Source organism: Dendrobates tinctorius, unplaced genomic scaffold, assembly GCF_039654945.1.
Source record: "Dendrobates tinctorius isolate UK_male_01 unplaced genomic scaffold, ASM3965494v1 ptg000233l, whole genome shotgun sequence".
NCBI classification, from domain to species: Eukaryota; Metazoa; Chordata; class Amphibia; order Anura; family Dendrobatidae; genus Dendrobates; species Dendrobates tinctorius.
The window spans coordinates 2,513,981-2,533,402 of NW_027361900.1; the positions used below are offsets into that span (position 1 = coordinate 2,513,981).

Sequence of the window (19,422 nt, forward strand, 5' to 3'; positions counted from 1 at the left end):
TTCCATGGAATCTGGACTTACACTGGGACCCCTAGGCTTGGACCATGGTGTTACCTGCTATTCTGTGGTGTTAGATGGCGAGAAGAATAGTCAGGTAGCTGGGTCAGAACTAGAAGGACAGAATCAGAAGACACAAGAGTAGTCAGTAAACGGGCCACGGTCACAGCAGGAAACAAATACACAAGCCACAAGCTGAGCACAGAGGACTGAACCAGAGGAGAACAGCACTGTATCTGGCAGATTCCGGCCATGTGCTTTGCGCTTTAGTAGGGTGTGGTACTTTCCAATTGGCTGAAGTAGGGAGCAGATTACTCCAGCTGGACAGCAGGAACAGATCCCAGATGAGATTGGACACACCATATGCAGAAGCCCTAATATAACTAAATGACAGAAAACCAGAATAGTAGAAATCCCCATAAAGTGATTCCATTTTATAAATTAATTCACTGATGGTTATAATCTCTACACACGGGGTCAAAATTGTTGGTACCCCTCGTTTAATGACAGAAAAACCCACAATGGTCACAGAAATAACTTGAATCTGACAAAAGTAATAATAAATAAAAAAATCTATGAAAATGAACAAATGAAAGTCAGACATTGCTTTTCAGCCATGCTTCCACAGAATGTGTAAATCGCAGTGTGTCCACTAATTATCATCACAGGTGTCTACAATCCTGGAATCAGTGAGCGGCCTGTATAGAGGCTACAGATACTCACTGTGCTGTGTGGTGACATGGTGTGTATCACACTCAACATGGACGAGAGGAAGCGAAGGAAAGAGATGTCTCAGGAGATTAGAAGGAAAATTATAGACAAACATGTTACAGGTAAAAGTTATAAGACAATCTCCACGCAGCTTCATGTTTCTGTGACTAAAGTTGCAGATATTATTCAGAAATGTAATATCCATAGGACTGTACCCAACCTCCCTGGACGTGGCCGCAGGAGGAAAATTGATGACAAATCAAAGAGACAGATAATATGAATGGTAACAAAAGAGCCCAGAAAAACTTGTAAACAAATTAAAGGTGAACTTGAAGCTCAAGGAACATCAGTGTCAGATCACACCATCCGTCGTTGTATGAGCCAAAGTGGACTTCATGGGAGACGACCAAGGTGGACACCATTGTTGAAAAAAAATCAGACTGGAATTTGCTAAACTACATGTTGACAAGCTACAAAGCCTCTGGGAGAATGTCCTATGGACAGATGAGACAAAAATGGAACTTTCTGGCAAGGCACGTCAGCTCTATGTTCTCAGATGGAAAAATGAAGCATATCACAAAAAGAACACTGTCCCTACTGTGAAACATAGAGGAGGCTCTGTTATGTTATGGGGCTGCTTTGCTGCATCTGGCACAGGGTGTCTAGAATCTCCATCGTACAATGAAATCTCAAGACTATCAAGGGATTCTAGAGAGAAATGTGCTGCCCAATGTCAGATAGCTTGGTCTCAGTCGCAGGTCATACAGGATAATGACACACAATACACAGCTAAAAACATGCAAGAATGGCTAAGAGGAAAATATTGGACTATTCTGAAGTGGCCTTCTATGAGCCCTGACCTAAATCCTAATGAGCATCTTTGGAAAGAGCTGGAACATGCCGTCTGGAAAAGGCAACCTTCAAACACGAGACAACTGAAGTAGTTGCTCTTGAAGAGTGGGCCAAAATACCTGTCGAGAGGTGCAGAAGTCTCATTGACAGCTACAGGAATCATTTTATTTCAACAATTGCCTCCAAGGGTTGTGCAATAAAATATTTTAGTTAAGGGTACCATCATTTCTGTCCAGGCCTATTTCATGAGTTTTATTTATTTTAAATTCTGTGGAAGCATGGCTGAAAAGCAATGTCTGACTTTCAGTTGTTCATTTTCATAGATTTTTTAATTATTACTTTTATCAGATTAAAGTTATTTCTGTGACCATTGTGGGTTTCATTAAACAACGGGTACCAACAATTTTGACCACGTGTGTAGGAGGAGTGAATATTTTGACTCTACAGCAACTTTCCGGAAATTAACATGCAGTGGATGTTGGAGTGAAAATTACACATTTGCCATTTTCTTACCCAGAACATAGTGCCCAGATTGTGCTCCAGGAGACACACACCAAAAATTAAGTGGGTTCTTCTCACTATAATATTGCTAATTACAGGGATCCTAGATGTTGTTTGCGCACACTGCAAGACTCCGAAGTGAGAGCGGATTTTTCTGGATTGGTTTATAGAAACCTTGTTGCTTTTCAACAGCCTTTGAGCCACTAATAGTGTGGGAACCTCTGTTTTTCCCATTGACAGATGATGGACCTGAGTGGGGACTTGTTTTTTGTGAGATGAGAATTGGTATTATTTTCGTCTACATAACATTGATTTGTTTCTTTGTTCATTCTGCCTCCCAATTATCGAATACAAACAGTTGAACACCACACACTACTGGTTCATCCAACAAGGTTTTCTATTAGACTGTGAACAGTCATTGTCTTGGTAAATAATTAAAGTTTTTTTACATAGCTTGCCATTTTTATGGACAGTTTAAGTAGAAATGTTCAAAAATATGAAACTAAAGGATATTTTATTAATAAATAATTGTTTTTTATCTTAGCAGATGACTGTACCAGGAGATCAGAGGGACAGTTGACATCTTCAATTTTTAAATCTGATGATCTTGAGCTCCTACAAGATACAACTGAAGTGAATGCTGTTACTCCAGATATATCATCATCCATTCACAGCAAAGATCTGTCATCTGATCCTATGAAACAGGTCCCATATTCTGATTCATTACTGAGTAATAAGGGAAAGCAATGTCACAAAAGAGGCATTAAAAAACAAACCGCTCCTAAAGCAAAAAAGTCATTCTCATGTTCAGAATGTGGGAAATGTTTTACATGGAAATCAGATTTGGTTAATCACCATAGAACTCACACAGGGGAGAAGCCTTTTTCCTGTTCAGAATGTGGGAAATGTTTTACACTGAAATCAAATTTGGTTAATCACCATAGAACTCACACAGGGGAGAAGCCTTTTTCCTGTTCAGAATGTGGGAAATGTTTTACGCTGAAATCAGATTTGGTTAATCACCATAGAACTCACACAGGGGAGAAGCCTTTTTCCTGTTCAGAATGTGGGAAATGTTTTATACAGAAATCACATTTTGTTACTCATCAGAGAACTCACACAGGGGAGAAGCCTTTTTCCTGTTCAGAATGTGGAAAATGTTTTAACCGGAAATCAGATCTGATTAATCACCATAGAACTCACACAGGGGAGAAGCCTTTTTCCTGTTCAGAATGTGGGAAATGTTTTATCCAGAAATCAGATTTGGTTAATCACCATAGAACTCACACAGGGGAGAAGCTTTTTTCCTGTTCAGAATGTGGGAAATGTTTTGCACTTAAATCACATTTTGTTAGACACCAGAGAACTCACACAGGGGAGAAGCCTTTTTCCTGTTCAGAATGTGGGAAATGTTTTAACCAGAAATCAGATCTGATTACTCACCATAGAACTCACACAGGGGAGAAGCCTTTTTCCTGTTCAGAATGTGGGAAATGTTTTATCCAGAAATCAGATTTGGTTAATCACCATAGAACTCACACAGGGGAGAAGCCTTTTTCCTGTTCAGAATGTGGGAAATGTTTTGCACTTAAATCACATTTTGTTAGACACCAGAGAACTCACACAGGGGAGAAGCCTTTTTCCTGTTCAGAATGTGGGAAATGTTTTAACTGGAAATCACAATTGGTTAATCACCATAAAACTCACACAAGGGAGAAGCCTTTTTCCTGTTCAGAATGTGGGAAATGTTTTAACCAGAAATCAGATTTGGTTAATCACCATAAAACTCACACAGGGGAGAAGCCTTTTTCATGTTCAGAATGTGGGAAATGTTTTTGCACTAAATCAGATTGTGTTAGGCACCAGAGAACTCACCAGGGGAGAAGCCTTTTTCATGTTCAGAATGTTGAACAATTTTTAACCAGAAAGGGAGTCTTGTTCCACACCAAATAACTCACAGAGGGGAGAAACTTCCTTTATGTTTAATGGAAAATAAATCTTGATCACATCAGAGAAGCCATTTTTCCTGTTCATAATGTGGGAAATGTATTAATAGAAATGGAATCTTACTACTAATAATAATCTTTCTTTTTATATAGCGCTAACCTATTCCGCAGCCCTTTACAGTTTGCACACATTATCATCACTGTCCCCAATGGGGCTCACAAATTAAATTCCCTAACAGTATGTCTTTGGAATGTGGGACGAAACCCAAGCAAACATGGGGAGAACATACAAACTCCTTGCAGATGTTGTCCTTGATAGGAGTTGAACCCAGGGACTAACACTGAGCCACCTCAACAGAGAACTTACACAGGGGAGAAGCCTTTTTCCTGTTCAGAATGTGGGAAATATTTTGAATGGAAAGCGCTTCTTGTTAGACATCAGAGCAGTTACACAGGGGAGAAGCCTTTTTCATTTTCTTAATGTAGTCAATATTTTACTTGGAAATCAGCTGTTAATAAACATCAGAAACGTCACATAGGGGAGAAGCCTTTTTTATGTTCATAATGTTGGAATAGTTTTAACCAAAATTAAATTTTCTTAAATGGGTTGTCTCTTGTCATTCCTCATGTTTGCTGAAAAAAGGATAAAACTAAACTTTATTAATTCCAAATGGAAAACTATACCCTTAATTCACCCCCTGAAGGTTAGTCAGAAGGTGACTAATAGAAAAAAAACATATACCCCACAATTCAGTATATAGGATGAGGTGATGTAAACACACTCACTCTCCAAGCCTCTTATTTCTACTGCTTTCATTGTCCTCACCAAAGGCGTCATCAGGTGACTATTTAACATTGACGTATATTCAAGCGAGACTGGACAAAAAAAAATTTAAAATCATGTTATCTGAAACAGAAAACTAGCCACATATCGGCAGACCCCAGACTTAAAACTATATACTTCGTATAGTTTTTACATCACGAGGGACTCAGATCTATCATTCGGTAGGAAACAACCTAGGGGTTTTCAGCCTCGGTTGGAAGAATACAGATCTGCTCCATTGACTATCGTTGAACCATGGATACGTTTGGAGAAGCCAGGTTGTGATCCTCGGATCAACTGGCCTTTTACCTTGGTGGTTGTAAGTGGCTGCACATCCAGTTGGAAGAATGTCTCAAGTGGGGTACAACAGGGCTCTGTCCTGGGCCCTGTATTGTTTAACATCTTTATCAACGATTTAGATGAAGGAATTGAGGGTAAACTGATTAAATTTGCTGATGACACAAAGCTAGGAGGGATAGCTAATACTAGAGAAGAGAGAGAGAGGATTCAAAAAGATATAAATAAACTGGAGAAGTGGGCAGCAACTAACAGAATGGTTTTTAACAGGGAGAAATGCAAAGTACTACATCTGGGCAATAAAAATGAAAAAAGCGTATACAGAATGGGAGGAATAGGGCTAAGCAACAGCACATGTGAAAAAGACTTGGGTATACTAATAGATCACAGACTGAATATGAGTCTACAGTGTGATGCAGCAGCAAAAAAGGCAAATGCAATTCTAGGATGTATTAACAGAAGCATACAGTCTAGATCACGTGAAGTCATTATTGCCCTCTACTCCTCTTTGGTCAGACCTCATCTGGAATATTGTGTCCAGTTTTGGGCACCACATTTTAAAACAGACATCAACAAACTGGAGCAAGTTCAGAAAAGAGCGACCAGAATGGTGACCGGTCTGCAAAACCTGTCTTATGAGGAAAGGTTGCAGTATTTGGGAATGTTTAGTTTGCAAAAGAGAAGACTGAGAGGAGACTTAATAGCTGTCTACAAATATCTAAAGGGCTGTCACATTGTAGAAGGATCAACTTTATTCTCATTTGCACAAGGAAAGACTAGAAGCAATGGGATGAAACTTAATGGGAGGAGACACAGATTAGATATTAGAAAAAACTTTATGACAGTTAGAGTGATCAATGAGTGGAACAGGCTGCCATGAGAAGTGGTGAGTTCTCCTTCAATGGAAGTCTTCAAACAGAGGCTGAACAGACATCTGACTCGGACGATATAGCGAATCCTGCTTTGAGCAGGGGCTTGGACCAGATGGCCCAGGAGGTCCCTTCCAACTCTACGATTCTATGATTCTATGACTGAATGCATTGTCATCTTCCTACACTTGTCGTTACCTCCTCTCTGTGCGTGCCACAGGTGGGGTAGCGACCCTGGGAGCGAGTCAGCGGAAGGATGAGACTCTGTAATGTGCACTCTGTTGGGTATTTTGCTGGGACTGTTCTATGTGTTATCTGCCTGTTTTGTGGTACAATAAAGCATTGCCCACACTGTTTTACCCTCACTGTGCGTTGTCTGAGTAGCATTATGCCCATGTTAAAGGGAGAGCCGGCGTTCGGTGGAATGATCCCTGATCCATTTGGTTTCAGCCAGCAGACCAGGGTGCACGCTGACCACCCCATGTCTCCACAGGCATGCTTCAATAGTCTCAATGGGAGGTTAAAAACTGCTATAACCCGATTAGCTCTGCTACATACAAGCAATGATCAGATCACCTGCATGTAGCAGAGTTGCTCACTTGCTATGAGCGCCAACCACTGGGCAGCACTCAGGATCCAGCAGTGACAACCATAGAGGTCTGCTGGAGACCTCTGGTTGTCATACCAACCCATCGGTGACCCGCGATCACGTGACAGGGTCACTGACGTGCGGGGTTTCTGGCCCATCATGTGCGAGAAAAGATGTGGGCTCAGCGCCGGGGCTCACATCAAAAGGAGGGAGTCCGACATCAGCGTACATTTACACCCGATGTCAGAAAGGGGTTAAAGGGGATTGTTTTTACAGAGACAGAAGTGGTAATCAATCATGTATACATACAAATAATTACAGAAATACACAGCTTCTAATGGTAAATAGTATAGAGTTACCACAAGAAAATATAATTTGTGTAAATCATGTGTAGATATAAAAATTCAGGCAAATGTCAAATGTTCAAAAACAGTAAAAAGCAGAGATGCCGACCTGCCCAGACCTCCAAACAAATGCACTGTCAGGGTGAGTGGGCCCATATAGTTAGGATGGGGGCAACACAGGTGCAAGAATACCGATGAGACAACCGCTCACAACCTACCAATGTATGGAGGGGGCGGTTGCGTGGTATATTAATGCACAATGAAGACTTGTATGCGGCGCTGTTCACACAATGGTAATGCACAGCATCCAGGCTAACAGCCTATTAGTTACACCCATACTATTAGATCAGGCGGGCTGCCTAGCGCCATCCAAATGCATCCAATGTGAACAGACACCACAGTTTACAAGACCGAATGGGCCCAACTGCACCCTGAAAAATAAAGTGCAAGAAACACATAAAAAATATGAGAGGTATTAGTTAATATTTTGGGTAAAATATGTAAGCAAGTAACCCACGTCATGCGTTGGCCTAAAAAAGTGTCAAAGGACTCACAGAAATTGCTTCTTCTACTTTCACTGCTGCTGCTGCTGCTAATGTTTTGGCGTTGAAGAATTGATGGTCTGGAGGTTGGAAGTCTACAGCTGCGATGTGAACGGTGTGCTTCACTGCTGTCTTGGGGAAAAGCTCTCCTAAGGTTGTGTAAAAGCGTGTTTTGATACTCCAGCATTCGCTGTTCCCTTTCTAGGGTGCGAACCATCTGGCAAAATTTGGTTTTATAACGTTTATCTAATAAAGTGGCAACCCAGTAGTCAGCATTATTCCTAATCATAACTATACGGGGATCATGTTGCAGATAGTGCAGCAAGAAGGCACTCATATGTAGGGCTCTACCATGAGGTCCAAGCCCATGCTGTGTTGGTGGCTGGGTAACAATGAGGCTCATTTCCTCCGTCCCATCCCTCCAACCACAAACAACAGAGAGGGAAGTATTATCCTCTTCATCTGACAGTTACTCGCCCATCACCTCTTTCTCCTCCATTTGTTCCTTGGATCTTGCCCCTTCAATAACAGCTTGTCTGTTATCACCAGCCTTCATCGATCACAGTAATCCACCCTCCCTTGGCACCCACCTGTGTGGCGACAGTCTTGAACTTAAAAACAATATTATCCCTTCTGCATCCTCCTCTGCTTCCTCCTCTTCTTCTGGGACCACCATCTCTTCCCGCTGGCTATTCAGTCTACTCCAGCATATAGATGACCAGAATAGTGATGCTGATGATGGCGGCATCAGTGATAACCATCTTAGTAGCCATTTCAAAACTGTGCAGAAGGGTGCAGAGGTCCTTAATCTGTGTGCACTCTGTAAATGTGACATGCGCCATCTGCATACTGTGTTGGCCCAGGCTATACGACATGACATACTGCGTCAGGGTTTGTTGCTGCTGCCGCAGTCGCCGCAACATGTGCAGGGTGGAATTCCACCGTGTATCAATGCAAGTCGATGAGAGGGGTGCGAATGGCAGAAATGAGCACACAACTTGCGTTACTGGAGCAGGCAAAGTATACAAAGAAAGGTTGCACTCTATCATGCTAAAGCATGTCAATGTGGAATATGTCAAATTTCACATATTCCACATTGACATGCTTTAGCATGATAGAGTGCAACCTTTCTTTGTATATTGTATATTGGGGTTGCTCCTCTTGGTATGCACCTATTCACACTAGTCTGGATGTGCCAGTCAGTTTTTTTGTCTTTTGTATGTTAGCTTACTGACCGAGAACTCCGCCCTCCACCAGGTGGTGATTTTAATTACAGCAGGTCACTACTTACCCATAAATGCAGGCATTGCTGACAGAGGTGTCCACATTCACCCAGGAATGCAGACATCAGCCTAAGGCTAGTTTCACACTTGCTTTTTTTTGCAGCGCGTTTTTCCCGCAAAAAAACGCATTGAAAAAACGCATACAAAAGCATACAACTGCTGCGTTTTTTTCAAGCATTTTTATGAGCATGCATGAAAAAAACGCAGCGTTTTTATGCATTTGTATGCGTTTTTAGTGCGTTTTTACCGCGTTTGCGTTTTTTTCCAACATTAGGTGGCCCCTCACACTAACCCAAACCATGACTTTACTAACCCTAACCCTGACCCTAACCCTAACCCTAACCCTGACCCTAACCCTAACCCTAACCCTGACCCTAACCCTTAACCAAATCATACTTAACCCTAACCCAAACCCTAAACCCTAACTAACCCTAACCCTAACCCTAACCCTGACCCTAACCCTAACCCTAACCCTGACCCTAACCCTAACCCTAACCCTAACCCTGACCCTAACCCTAACCCTAACCCTGACCTTAACCCTTAACAAAACCATACTTAACCCTAACCCTGACCCTAACCCTAACCCTGACCCTAACCCTAACCCTAACCCTGACCCTAACCCTAACCCTAACCCTAACCCTGACCCTAACCCTTAACCAAACCATACTTAACCCTAATCCTGACCCTAACCCTGACCCTAACCCTTAACAAAACCATACTTAACCCTAACCCTGACCCTAACCCTAACCCTGACCCTAACCCTAACCCTAACCCTGACCCTAACCCTAACCCTAACCCTAACCCTGACCCTAACCCTTAACCAAACCATACTTAACCCTAATCCTGACCCTAACCCTGACCCTAACCCTTAACAAAACCATACTTAACCCTAACCCTGACCCTAACCCTAACCCTAACCATAACCCTAACCCTGACCCTAACCCTTAACCAAACCATACTTAACCCTAATCCTGACCCTAACCCTGACCCTAACCCTTAACCAAACCATACTTAACCCTAACCCTGACCCAAACCCCAACCCTAACCCTGACCCTAACCCTAACCCTAAACCCCCTTAACTAACCCTAACTCTAACCCAAACCCCTAAATTCCATGGTTAAAAAAAAAAAAACGCATATGCAAAAAAACGCATACATGAGCATGCCAGTGCGCACATATGCGCATCCATAGGCTATAATGGCCATTTTTAGCGCAAAACGTGCGCATATGTGCGCATGCGCTTTTTTGCAGGGCCAAAAAATGCAACATGCTGCGTCTGGAAAATCCAAACGCACACCCCAAAAAAACGCAGCGCATGAAAATCGCATACATGCGCTTACAAGCGCGCAGGTATGCGCACCCATGTTAAATATAGGGGAAAAAACGCATGCGCACATATGCGTTTTTTTCCAGCGCTAAAAAACGCAAATGTGAAACCAGCCTTAGAGAGGTATTCACACAGGTCAGGGATAGGGATTAGTGAGTAGCTCCTAATACTCGGGTACTCGTAGCGAGTCTAATGTAAATCTAATGGGCAGAGAATGTGTGTGGCAGAGAATGTGTGTGGGCAGAGGTGGTCTGTGGGGCTGTATCTGTGTGTGGCGGTCTGTGGGACTGTATCTATGTGCAGTGGTCTGTGGGGCTGTATCTGTGTGCAGTGGTCTGTGGGGCTGTATCTGTGTGCAGTGGTCTGTGGGGCTGTATCTGTGTGCAGTGGTCTGTGGGGCTGTATCTGTGTGCAGTGGTCTGTGGGGCTGTATCTGTGTGTGGCGGTCTGTGGGGCTGTATCTGTGTGCAGTGGTCTGTGGGGCTGTGTCTGTGTGCAGTGGTCTGTGGGGCTGTATCTGTGTGCAGTGGTCTGTGGGGCTGTATCTGTGTGCAGTGGTCTGTGGGGCTGTATCTGTGTGCAGTGGTCTGTGGGGCTGTATCTGTGTGCAGTGGTCTGTGGGGCTGTATCTGTGTGCAGTGGTCTGTGGTGCTGTATCTGTGTGCAGTGGTCTGTGGGGCTGTATCTGTGTGCAGTGGTCTGTGGGGCTGTATCTGTGTGCAATGGTCTGTGGGGCTGTATCTGTGTGCAGTGGTCTGTGGGGCTGTATCTGTGTGCAGTGGTCTATGGGGCTGTATCTGTGTGCAGCGGTCTGTGGGGCTGTATCTGTGTGCAGTGGTCTGTGGGGCTGTATCTGTGTGTGCAGTGGTCTGTGGGGCTGTATCTGTGTGCAGTGGTCTGTGGGGCTGTATCTGTGTGCAGTGGTCTGTGGGGCTGTATCTGTGTGCAGTGGTCTGTGGGGCTGTATATGTGTGCAGTGGTCTGTGAGGCTGTATCTGTGTGCAGTGGTCTGTGGGGCTGTATCTGTGTGCGGCGGTCTGTGGGGCTGTATCTGTGTGCAGTGGTCTGTGGGGCTGTATCTGTGTGCAGTGGTCTGTGGGGCTGTATCTGTGTGCGGCGGTCTGTGGGGCTGTATCTGTGTGCAGTGGTCTGTGGGGCTGTATCTGTGTGCAGTGGTCTGTGGGGCTGTATCTGTGTGTAGTGGTCTGTGGGGCTGTGTGTATGTGTGCAGTGGTCTGTGTGGCTGTGTGTATGTGTGCGGGGCTGTCAAACTTTTTGCAATTAAAAATCTTTTTTTATATGTGCCTTAGGTTTTTTATCACCACAGCACTGAATGACAAGGTGGGATAGAGCAGGCTGTTTAATATTTTATCACTAGCTACATGTGAATTAGAATGCAATACTCGTGCATGGATGACAATAGAAGCCGTGAACGGCTGGTTTTGTCTGTGGACCTCAGTAATGTCCAAAAAAGAAATGCGGGAAGGTAAATGTAACAGCCGCACTGGACACTATCTAGCTACACGATCTGTCTGATATACAACGGCCTAACTAAATAGCTGAAATCTTGCTGTAAACAGTGGCAGCGTCAGGAGCAGCCTCTCTGCGCTGTTACAATGTACAAATGGCGCTAAAACAAGATGTCCGCTATTTATATGGAGAGCGACATGTGATTTCAGCAGCCAATGACACAAGCCGTAGTGTCAGGACATTGTGTTTCCTGCACCCTGATTGACTGACTGTTGTGCTTACAAGCACGCCGCGCCTCTGAGCTCTGCACACTATTTTTGTGGCAACGCAAATATTTTCCTGCACTTTGTACCGAATGTTACCGATTTTTCTTGATTTTTTTTAAATTTTGCTCGGGTTTCTAATCACAGATCCGAATGCACCATATTTGTGTCGAATTTCTGTTTGACAATCATTTTTCAAACAAATTTGCTCATCACTAGCTGTTACCCACAGATTTTTAGACCGGCTTCACATCTATGTTGCATAGAGTAAACCAACTTCTGGCCCCTGTCAGCTGTTATTCCAGCCCAGGATGCTCGGACTACATCCCACACAATTTTTTGGCATTTGTTGGCTTTGCCTCAGAAACGGCATTTTTGATGTCGCCCCACAAGTGTTCTATCGGATTGAGGTCCGGGATTAGGGCCGGCCTCTCCATAACCTCAATTTTGTTGGATGGGATCCAAGATTTTGCTCGTTTACTGGGGTGTTTAGGGTCGTTGTCTTGGTGAAACACTCATTTCAAGGACATATCCTCTTCAGCGTTAGGCAACGTGACCTCTTCAAGTATTGTAATATATACAAACTGGTCCATGATCCCTGGTGTGCGGTAAATAGGTCCGGCACCATAGTAAGAGACACATGCCCATATCATGATGCCGGCACCACCATGCGTCACTGTCTTCAGAGTGTACCGAGGCTAGAATGCAGAGTTTGGAGATGTCTGACGACCTGTCTGCGGCCCTTGGATCCAAAAAGAACAATTCCACTTTCATCAGTCCATGAAATGTTTCTCCATTTCTCTTTAGGCCAGTTGATGTTTTCTTTGGCAAATTGTGTCCGCTTCCGTACATGTGTTTTATTAACAGTGGAATTTTGCGGGGACTTCTTGGTAAGAGATTACACACAAGCGTCTTCTGTCACAGTCCTCACAGGTAGCGTGAGACTGTCTGTGATCATCCTGGAGCTGGTCATTGGCTGAGCCTTTGCCATTCTGGCTATTCTTCCATCCATTTGAATGGTCATCTTCTGTTTTCTTCCATGTCTCTCTGGTTTGGCTTTCCATGGTAAAGGATTGGAGATCATTTTAGCTGAACAGCCAATCATTGTCTGCTCTTCTTTATAAGTTTTATCTTCTGCAATCAACTTTTTAATCAAAGTACTCTGTTCTTCTGAACAATGTCTCGAGCGACCCATATTTGTCAGGGTTTCAAGGAGAAATGCATGTACAACATGTCCTGGCCTCACCCTTAGATAAGGACCACCGGATTCCCACCTGTCTCTTCACAGAATGATTGCCCTCACTGATTGACCTCCACACAGCTATTATTGTGATCACCGCCTTTCAATTATTCTAATACACAGACTCAAAAACCCGCAGATCATGAATGCGAAGTCTGGTGGTTTTCTTAGAATCTACTGCACCAACTGGTAAATTGTGTGACACGTAATTTAATTTACACCAAAAACAGGGATTAATCGGGTTAGTCATATTGGACTGCTGTTATACTGAACCCTACTGTAGCTAGTGTAACACAAGAGAAGGTCGCCAGCGTCTGATCAAACTGAACAGTGGCAAATCCCCCGGCACAGATGGCACTCACCCATGGATATTGAGGGAATTGAGCTCAGTAACTGACAGATCTACTGCATCTCATCTTCTTACACTCACTTGTACTTGTATTTTCACTTTATTTTATTCTTATTTTTCATTCATTTTCGTTTTTTCACACATTTTATTTTTTTCTCCTCATTATTTCTCCCTTTGTCCTGACACCCTTTCACACAGTGTCAGTATTTGTTCATTTACATATTATTTGCTAATATTTCCACAAGTCCTTACCATAATGTATGTGCACATTAATAACTTTTATTCACCGACTCTGGCACTCAACACTTTGTACAATTTTTGTTACATATAATCCTATTGATTGGCGCCTGGTAGCAGCTTTCATTCTGTTCCCTCCCCATTCCTTCAAGTCTGTTTTTTTCTTACAATGTGATTCCATGACTTTTATGCCAGAACAATCTCCTTATACATGGCTGTTACCAGCTGAATTCTTAAAAATGGCCGCCAATGTGCGCCTGCACCCTGCGCTCCTGTTCCTTTCTGCACTGTCAGGTCATCTGTTTTGTGACTCATGCGTGTCTATGGTGTCACTGGATTTGATTTACCCGACACGCACGCCGCTATGATGGTGGTGGGTAGAAGCAAATCATAATGACGTGGACAAGAGTAACCATGCTCCACTGTAATTGGCAGATGAGATTATCATATAAATAGCTAATGGGGCAGGACTCCAATGGCAATTCCTCTTGAGAAAGCTGATACGCTAAACGTGCGTCGGGGGAGCGTGGTAGGTTCATCTTATCCTCCCTTACTTTGGGTCAGCATTGCAACATTATTGAACTGGACATGTCCACATTGGTTATGGCTAGTGATGGGCGAGCACTAAAATGCTCGGGTGCTGGTTGCTCGGGTCGAGCAAATCGGAATACTTGGGTACTCGGACAGAACAACGAGCCCAATGTCTATGGGAGACCCGAGCATTTTTACCGCGATCCCCCGGGGGTCCTTTTAAGGTCTAAAAACATCTGAAAATTATTGAAACACTGCTCAAATGACACGGGAACATCATGGGGAAGACCCCTGGAAGCATCTGTCACTCCTAGGTCACAGCTGTAAACAATGTTCTCAGAGTTTCATACCATTTTTACAGGTTCACCAATAAACGTACAAAAACGAAACCAAAATGGATTTTGCTGGGAAATATGTTAAGGTGCATCCTTTCCAGGTTAATGACTTGTATATAAGGTAAAATAATTAACCCCAGACCAATATCTTCCTCTGCCACTTGGGCTATGTTCAGACGCAGCATTTTTGAAGCGTTTTTCAACTTTAACATTGCTTTCAACCAATACAAATGCATTCACTGGGAAATGTCATTGGAACATTTACCAACCCTAGCTGGCCATGGGGGGGTAGTACCGGATGTATTATTAGGAATGTTACTGGCCCGGCCCATCTCCCTACAATGGCATACAGAAGATTACAACACCATGGAGACGTCACAGTGGGATGATTTATGAAACCTGCTATATATGTTATTTCTCACTCTAGGAGGACTGTTGTTTCTGTTATAGAGTGTTCTCTTTGCTGGTGGCATGGCTCTCCTGGTATATTCCCAGCGAGCTCCCACCACCGATTTGTAAAGTTAACTATGTTGTTTACTTTTTTATTGTTCTCTGTTACCTCTATCCTCTTGTGTTTCCCCCTTCTTAGATCAAACACCAATGGATACGGAACCCACCTTTAATACTTCTGATGAAACTGCAGAGGCGGTGAAACGCACGTCGGGGTGTGTTCACAGGTCCCCTCCACCTGGGTGGCAGCATGACTACAGGTACACTGGTATTTCTCTATATGGCGATTTTTGTGTGTGCCTTTTTCTTATAGCAAATCTGCTGCATCTTGTAGGTCATTTTTAGGCTGCATATTCAGCATAACAATATATAATAGACCTATGCTGCGCCCTATTTAGGTGCTGGGTATCGTCATACAGTTTGTCTCTTATCCACTAACCATAAGTTTGCTGATATTAGGGTGAGGTATTTTTCTCCCCTTATATACTCTGTACTGTACTATTAAAATATGGTGTTGTATGATATATACTTTTTAATCATGGTGCAATAAAATTTGTTATATATTGGGATCATGTTCCTTCGTTTTTCTCTTTTTGGTATAGTTTAATACTTGTTCATGCCTGCGGCTTCCTGGGACTGAAAGGGATGGTCACACCTTAATACTACACTCCGCACTGACCTCGCCCTGGGACCCAGGATAAGTATACCTCAGACACCAGATTCTGACACCATTTACTCCTCACCGCACTTACGATTCTTGCCATGGAACGTGGCGGGTCTTAACACCACCCTTAAATGCAAAACAGTTTTAATACACATAAAATGATTCCGACCAGATGTGATTTTTCTTCAGGAGACGCACTATTGCCACAATCTTATCGCCAACTCTCACTCCTCAACCACGACTATAAACTCTTGGCGAGGATCCTGGTGAAGTGACTGCAGATGCTGCTACCTGGCCTCCTATGTGAGGCTCAAACAGGATTTAGCCAGGGACTGAGCAGTGTGGCAAATATTCGCATGGCGGTCGCAGCCACGGTCCTGGCTCAAGATACATTGTGGCCACCTGCAATGCTGATGAGTCTCGATGCCGAAAAGGCCTTTGACAAAGTGTCATGGCCTCTTCTATACAGAGTCCTGGATAGGGGAAATCTCAGCCCGAAGTTCTTACAATATGTTCACTACCTCCATGCAAACCTTATACTCAGGTGTCAGTCAATGGATACGATGCGCCATCAATTGATCTTTTTCAGGGAGTTAAACAAGGATAAAATTTTGGAAAATTGATGTCATATCTTGGAATATTTTGAAGTATTCGCTCGTTAGATCGTCGGGGCGGGGGGACTTATTATTTTTCATCCCTCTAATTGTTTGCTGTATTTCTGTTTGGAATATTGGTTGATTCAACATGTGTAATTCGTCTTCCGGTATTTTAGTAAGTTTTACGCTCTTTAAGAACTGATTTATTAGTTGGGGGTGGGGTTGTGGTATTGCGGTATTTTCCTGCAGATTACAGAGGGAGGAATAGTATTCTGAGAAGATTTTAGCAATTTAGGGTTATATATATTTTTTGGTCGCCCTGTATGTGGGACAATCTTTGGTCATTTTGGCTGTGATTTTGTTGGCTAAAATTTTGCCCGTTTGTTCCCCTGCCAGTAATATTTGGCTTTACTTTTCCGTAGATTGTGCTCGTATTTGTGTTGGAGCAGTTGGTATAGTTCATACCTTAGTTTCTGTAATGTTTGGAGGATTGTGTTTGTGTGGCTACGTTTGTGTGCCTCTTCTAGGGCGGCTATGTTTTGATTAATTTCCTCTATTTGGTGTAGTGTTGGTTTTTTATTCTGGGACGCTATTTTACCCTGGATATCGACCTTGTGGGCGCACCATACTGTAGATACAGACACATCAGGTGTGATATTAATTGTGAAATATTATGATAATGCTTCCTGAAATTGGGGCCTAATTTTATGGGATGTGATTCGGTAGTTATTTACTCTCCATGTGGAATATGTCGGATAGTTGTGTCCCTCTGTAATTTGGCAGGAGACCGGGGCATGGTCCGACCAGGTTATGTTCCCTATCGTGGCCTTTTGGACGTCCTGTAATAACCATTTATCTGTCACCATTAGGTCAATTCTGGAGTCGCCTCTATGGGAGTGTGAGTAGATGGTGTAATCCTGCTCGGAGGCGTGTAGAACCCACAAGACATCATAGAGTTCTTCCTCTAGGAAGGTCTGAGAGAGTGATTGGGTATTTTCTTTCTTTTGAGGGGATACCGATTTGTCAATGTTAGGACATCGGGTGATGGTAAAGTCCCCGCAAACTAACAGGGCGCCTTTTTAACCTTTGCTACTACCGCCAGGGTGTCTTTAAGAAATGAGATCTGCTTGGAGTTAGGGGCGTAAATAGAGACAATTGTGTAGGTCTCGTTATTTATAGTGCAGACTAGGATGACGTATCTGCCCTCGTCGCCCACTACGCTGGTGATTAGCAGGAAGGTGATGGTGTTCTTTATCGCGATTACTACTCCTCTTTTTTGTCAATTGCATGGGAATGAAAGACATTTGGGAAATTTCTATTCTGCAGTCTGGGGGCGTCAGTGCTATATAGGTGGGTTTCCTGAACGCACAATACATCTGCTTTTAGGGATTTGGCCTCTTTCCATAGAAGGGATCTTCTGAATGGACTATTCAGTCCCTTTACATTAATGCTAGAAATGTGAAGAACCATGTACAGATTACAGATACAATCTATGTGTCACCACTAGACAATTAGGAAAAAAATGGGGGAATAACAAAATTTTTTTTTTAATTTTGTGAAAAAACTGTAACAGTTTCAAAAATAGAGTTTGGTTCTAAGTGAATCTCCTGGATATGCTCCTCTATCCAGTATATAGTGGGGGTATTGGGGGCTGATATGCTTCTCTATCCAGTATATAGTGGGGGAATTGGGGGCTGATATGCTCCTCTATCCAGTATATAGTGGGGGGTATTGGGGGCTGATATGCTCCTCTATCCAGTATATAGTGGGGGTATTGGGGGCTGATATACTCCTCTATCCAGTATATAGTGGGGGCATTGGGGGCTGATATGCTCCTCTATCCAGTATATAGTGGGGGTATTGGGGGCTGATATGCTCCTCTATCCAGTATATAGTGGGGGCATTGGGGGCTGATATGCTCCGCTATCCAGTATATAGTGGGGGTATTGGGGGCTGATATGCTCCTCTATCCAGTATATAGTGGGGGCATTGGGGGCTGATATGCTCCGCTATCCAGTATATAGTGGGGGTATTGGGGGCTGCTATGCTCCTCTATCCAGTATATAGTGGGGGTATTGGGGGCTGATATGCTCCTCTATCCAGTATATAGTGGGGGCATTGGGGGCTGATATGCTCCTCTATCCAGTATATAGAGGGGGTATTGGGGGCTGATATGCTCCTCTATCCAGTATATAGTGGGGGGTATTGGGGGCTGATATGCTCCTCTATCCAGTATATAGTGGGGGCATTGGGGGCTGATATGCTCCTCTATCCAGTATATAGTGGGGGCATTGGGGGCTGATATGCTCCTCTATCCAGTATATAGTGGGGGGTATTGGGGGCTGATATGCTTCTCTATCCAGTATATAGTGGGGGCATTGGGGGCTGATATGCTCCACTATCCAGTATATAGTGGGGGCATTGGGGGCTGATATGCTCCTCTATCCAGTATATAGTGGGGGGTATTGGGGGCTGATATGCTTCTCTATCCAGTATATAGTGGGGGCATTGGGGGCTGATATGCTCCGCTATCCAGTATATAGTGGGGGTATTGGGGGCTGATATGCTTCTCTATCCAGTATATAGTGGGGGCATTGGGGGCTGATATGCTCCTCTATCCAGTATATAGTGGGGGCATTGGGGGCTGATATGCTCCTCTGTCCAGTATATAGTGGGGGGTGAAGAGAAACAAAAAAACCTCTCCTCTCGTGCCTCCGCAGACCATGGTGAAAAATAGTCTTGTATTATTTTCTCTTGTTCATGTCCACTCCATCAGGATGGGCGGCATCTTCTTCAGCGGGGAGCTGGTATCCCCGTCCACCGTCGCCAGCAACCACTTCTGCAGCAGAGACATGGCCTCTCAGGGGGAAGTCAGGACCTGTGTGACCCCATTCTTGGTGACGATCACCGGGTAGCCCCACTTGTACGTGATCCTGTTGTCCCGTAGGATCTTCGTGGCTGTGGAGAACACCCGCCTTCTGTTCAGGATGACGGCGGATAGGTCGGTGAAGACCATGATGCTCTTGAACCTCTGGGAGCTCCGGTCCACTCGCTGCAGCTTTTATAATGGTTTCTTTAAAATTATAAAAATGAAGCCTGGCAATTACATCCCTGGGCGCAGAGCGGGGGCATTTTTGGGTTTGGGGAACCTGTATGCTCTGTCTATTATGAGGTCTCGCTCTTCCGCCTCGGAGACTAGTGCGGTA

General features: G+C 43.8%; 1 protein-coding gene across 1 annotated transcript in view; it reads left to right on the forward strand.

Annotated features, from left to right (window-relative positions):
• The window catches only part of LOC141060266 (uncharacterized), a 30,205-nt gene extending 25,590 nt beyond the window's left edge, over window positions 1-4,615 (forward strand). The window contains exon 2 of the mRNA XM_073556489.1: window positions 2,609-4,615. Coding sequence (XP_073412590.1) covers window positions 2,609-4,014 — 1,406 coding nt within the window. The 3' untranslated portion in view covers window positions 4,015-4,615. The remainder of the gene's footprint in view (window positions 1-2,608) is intronic.
• The last annotated feature ends 14,807 nt before the right edge of the window (window positions 4,616-19,422 follow it).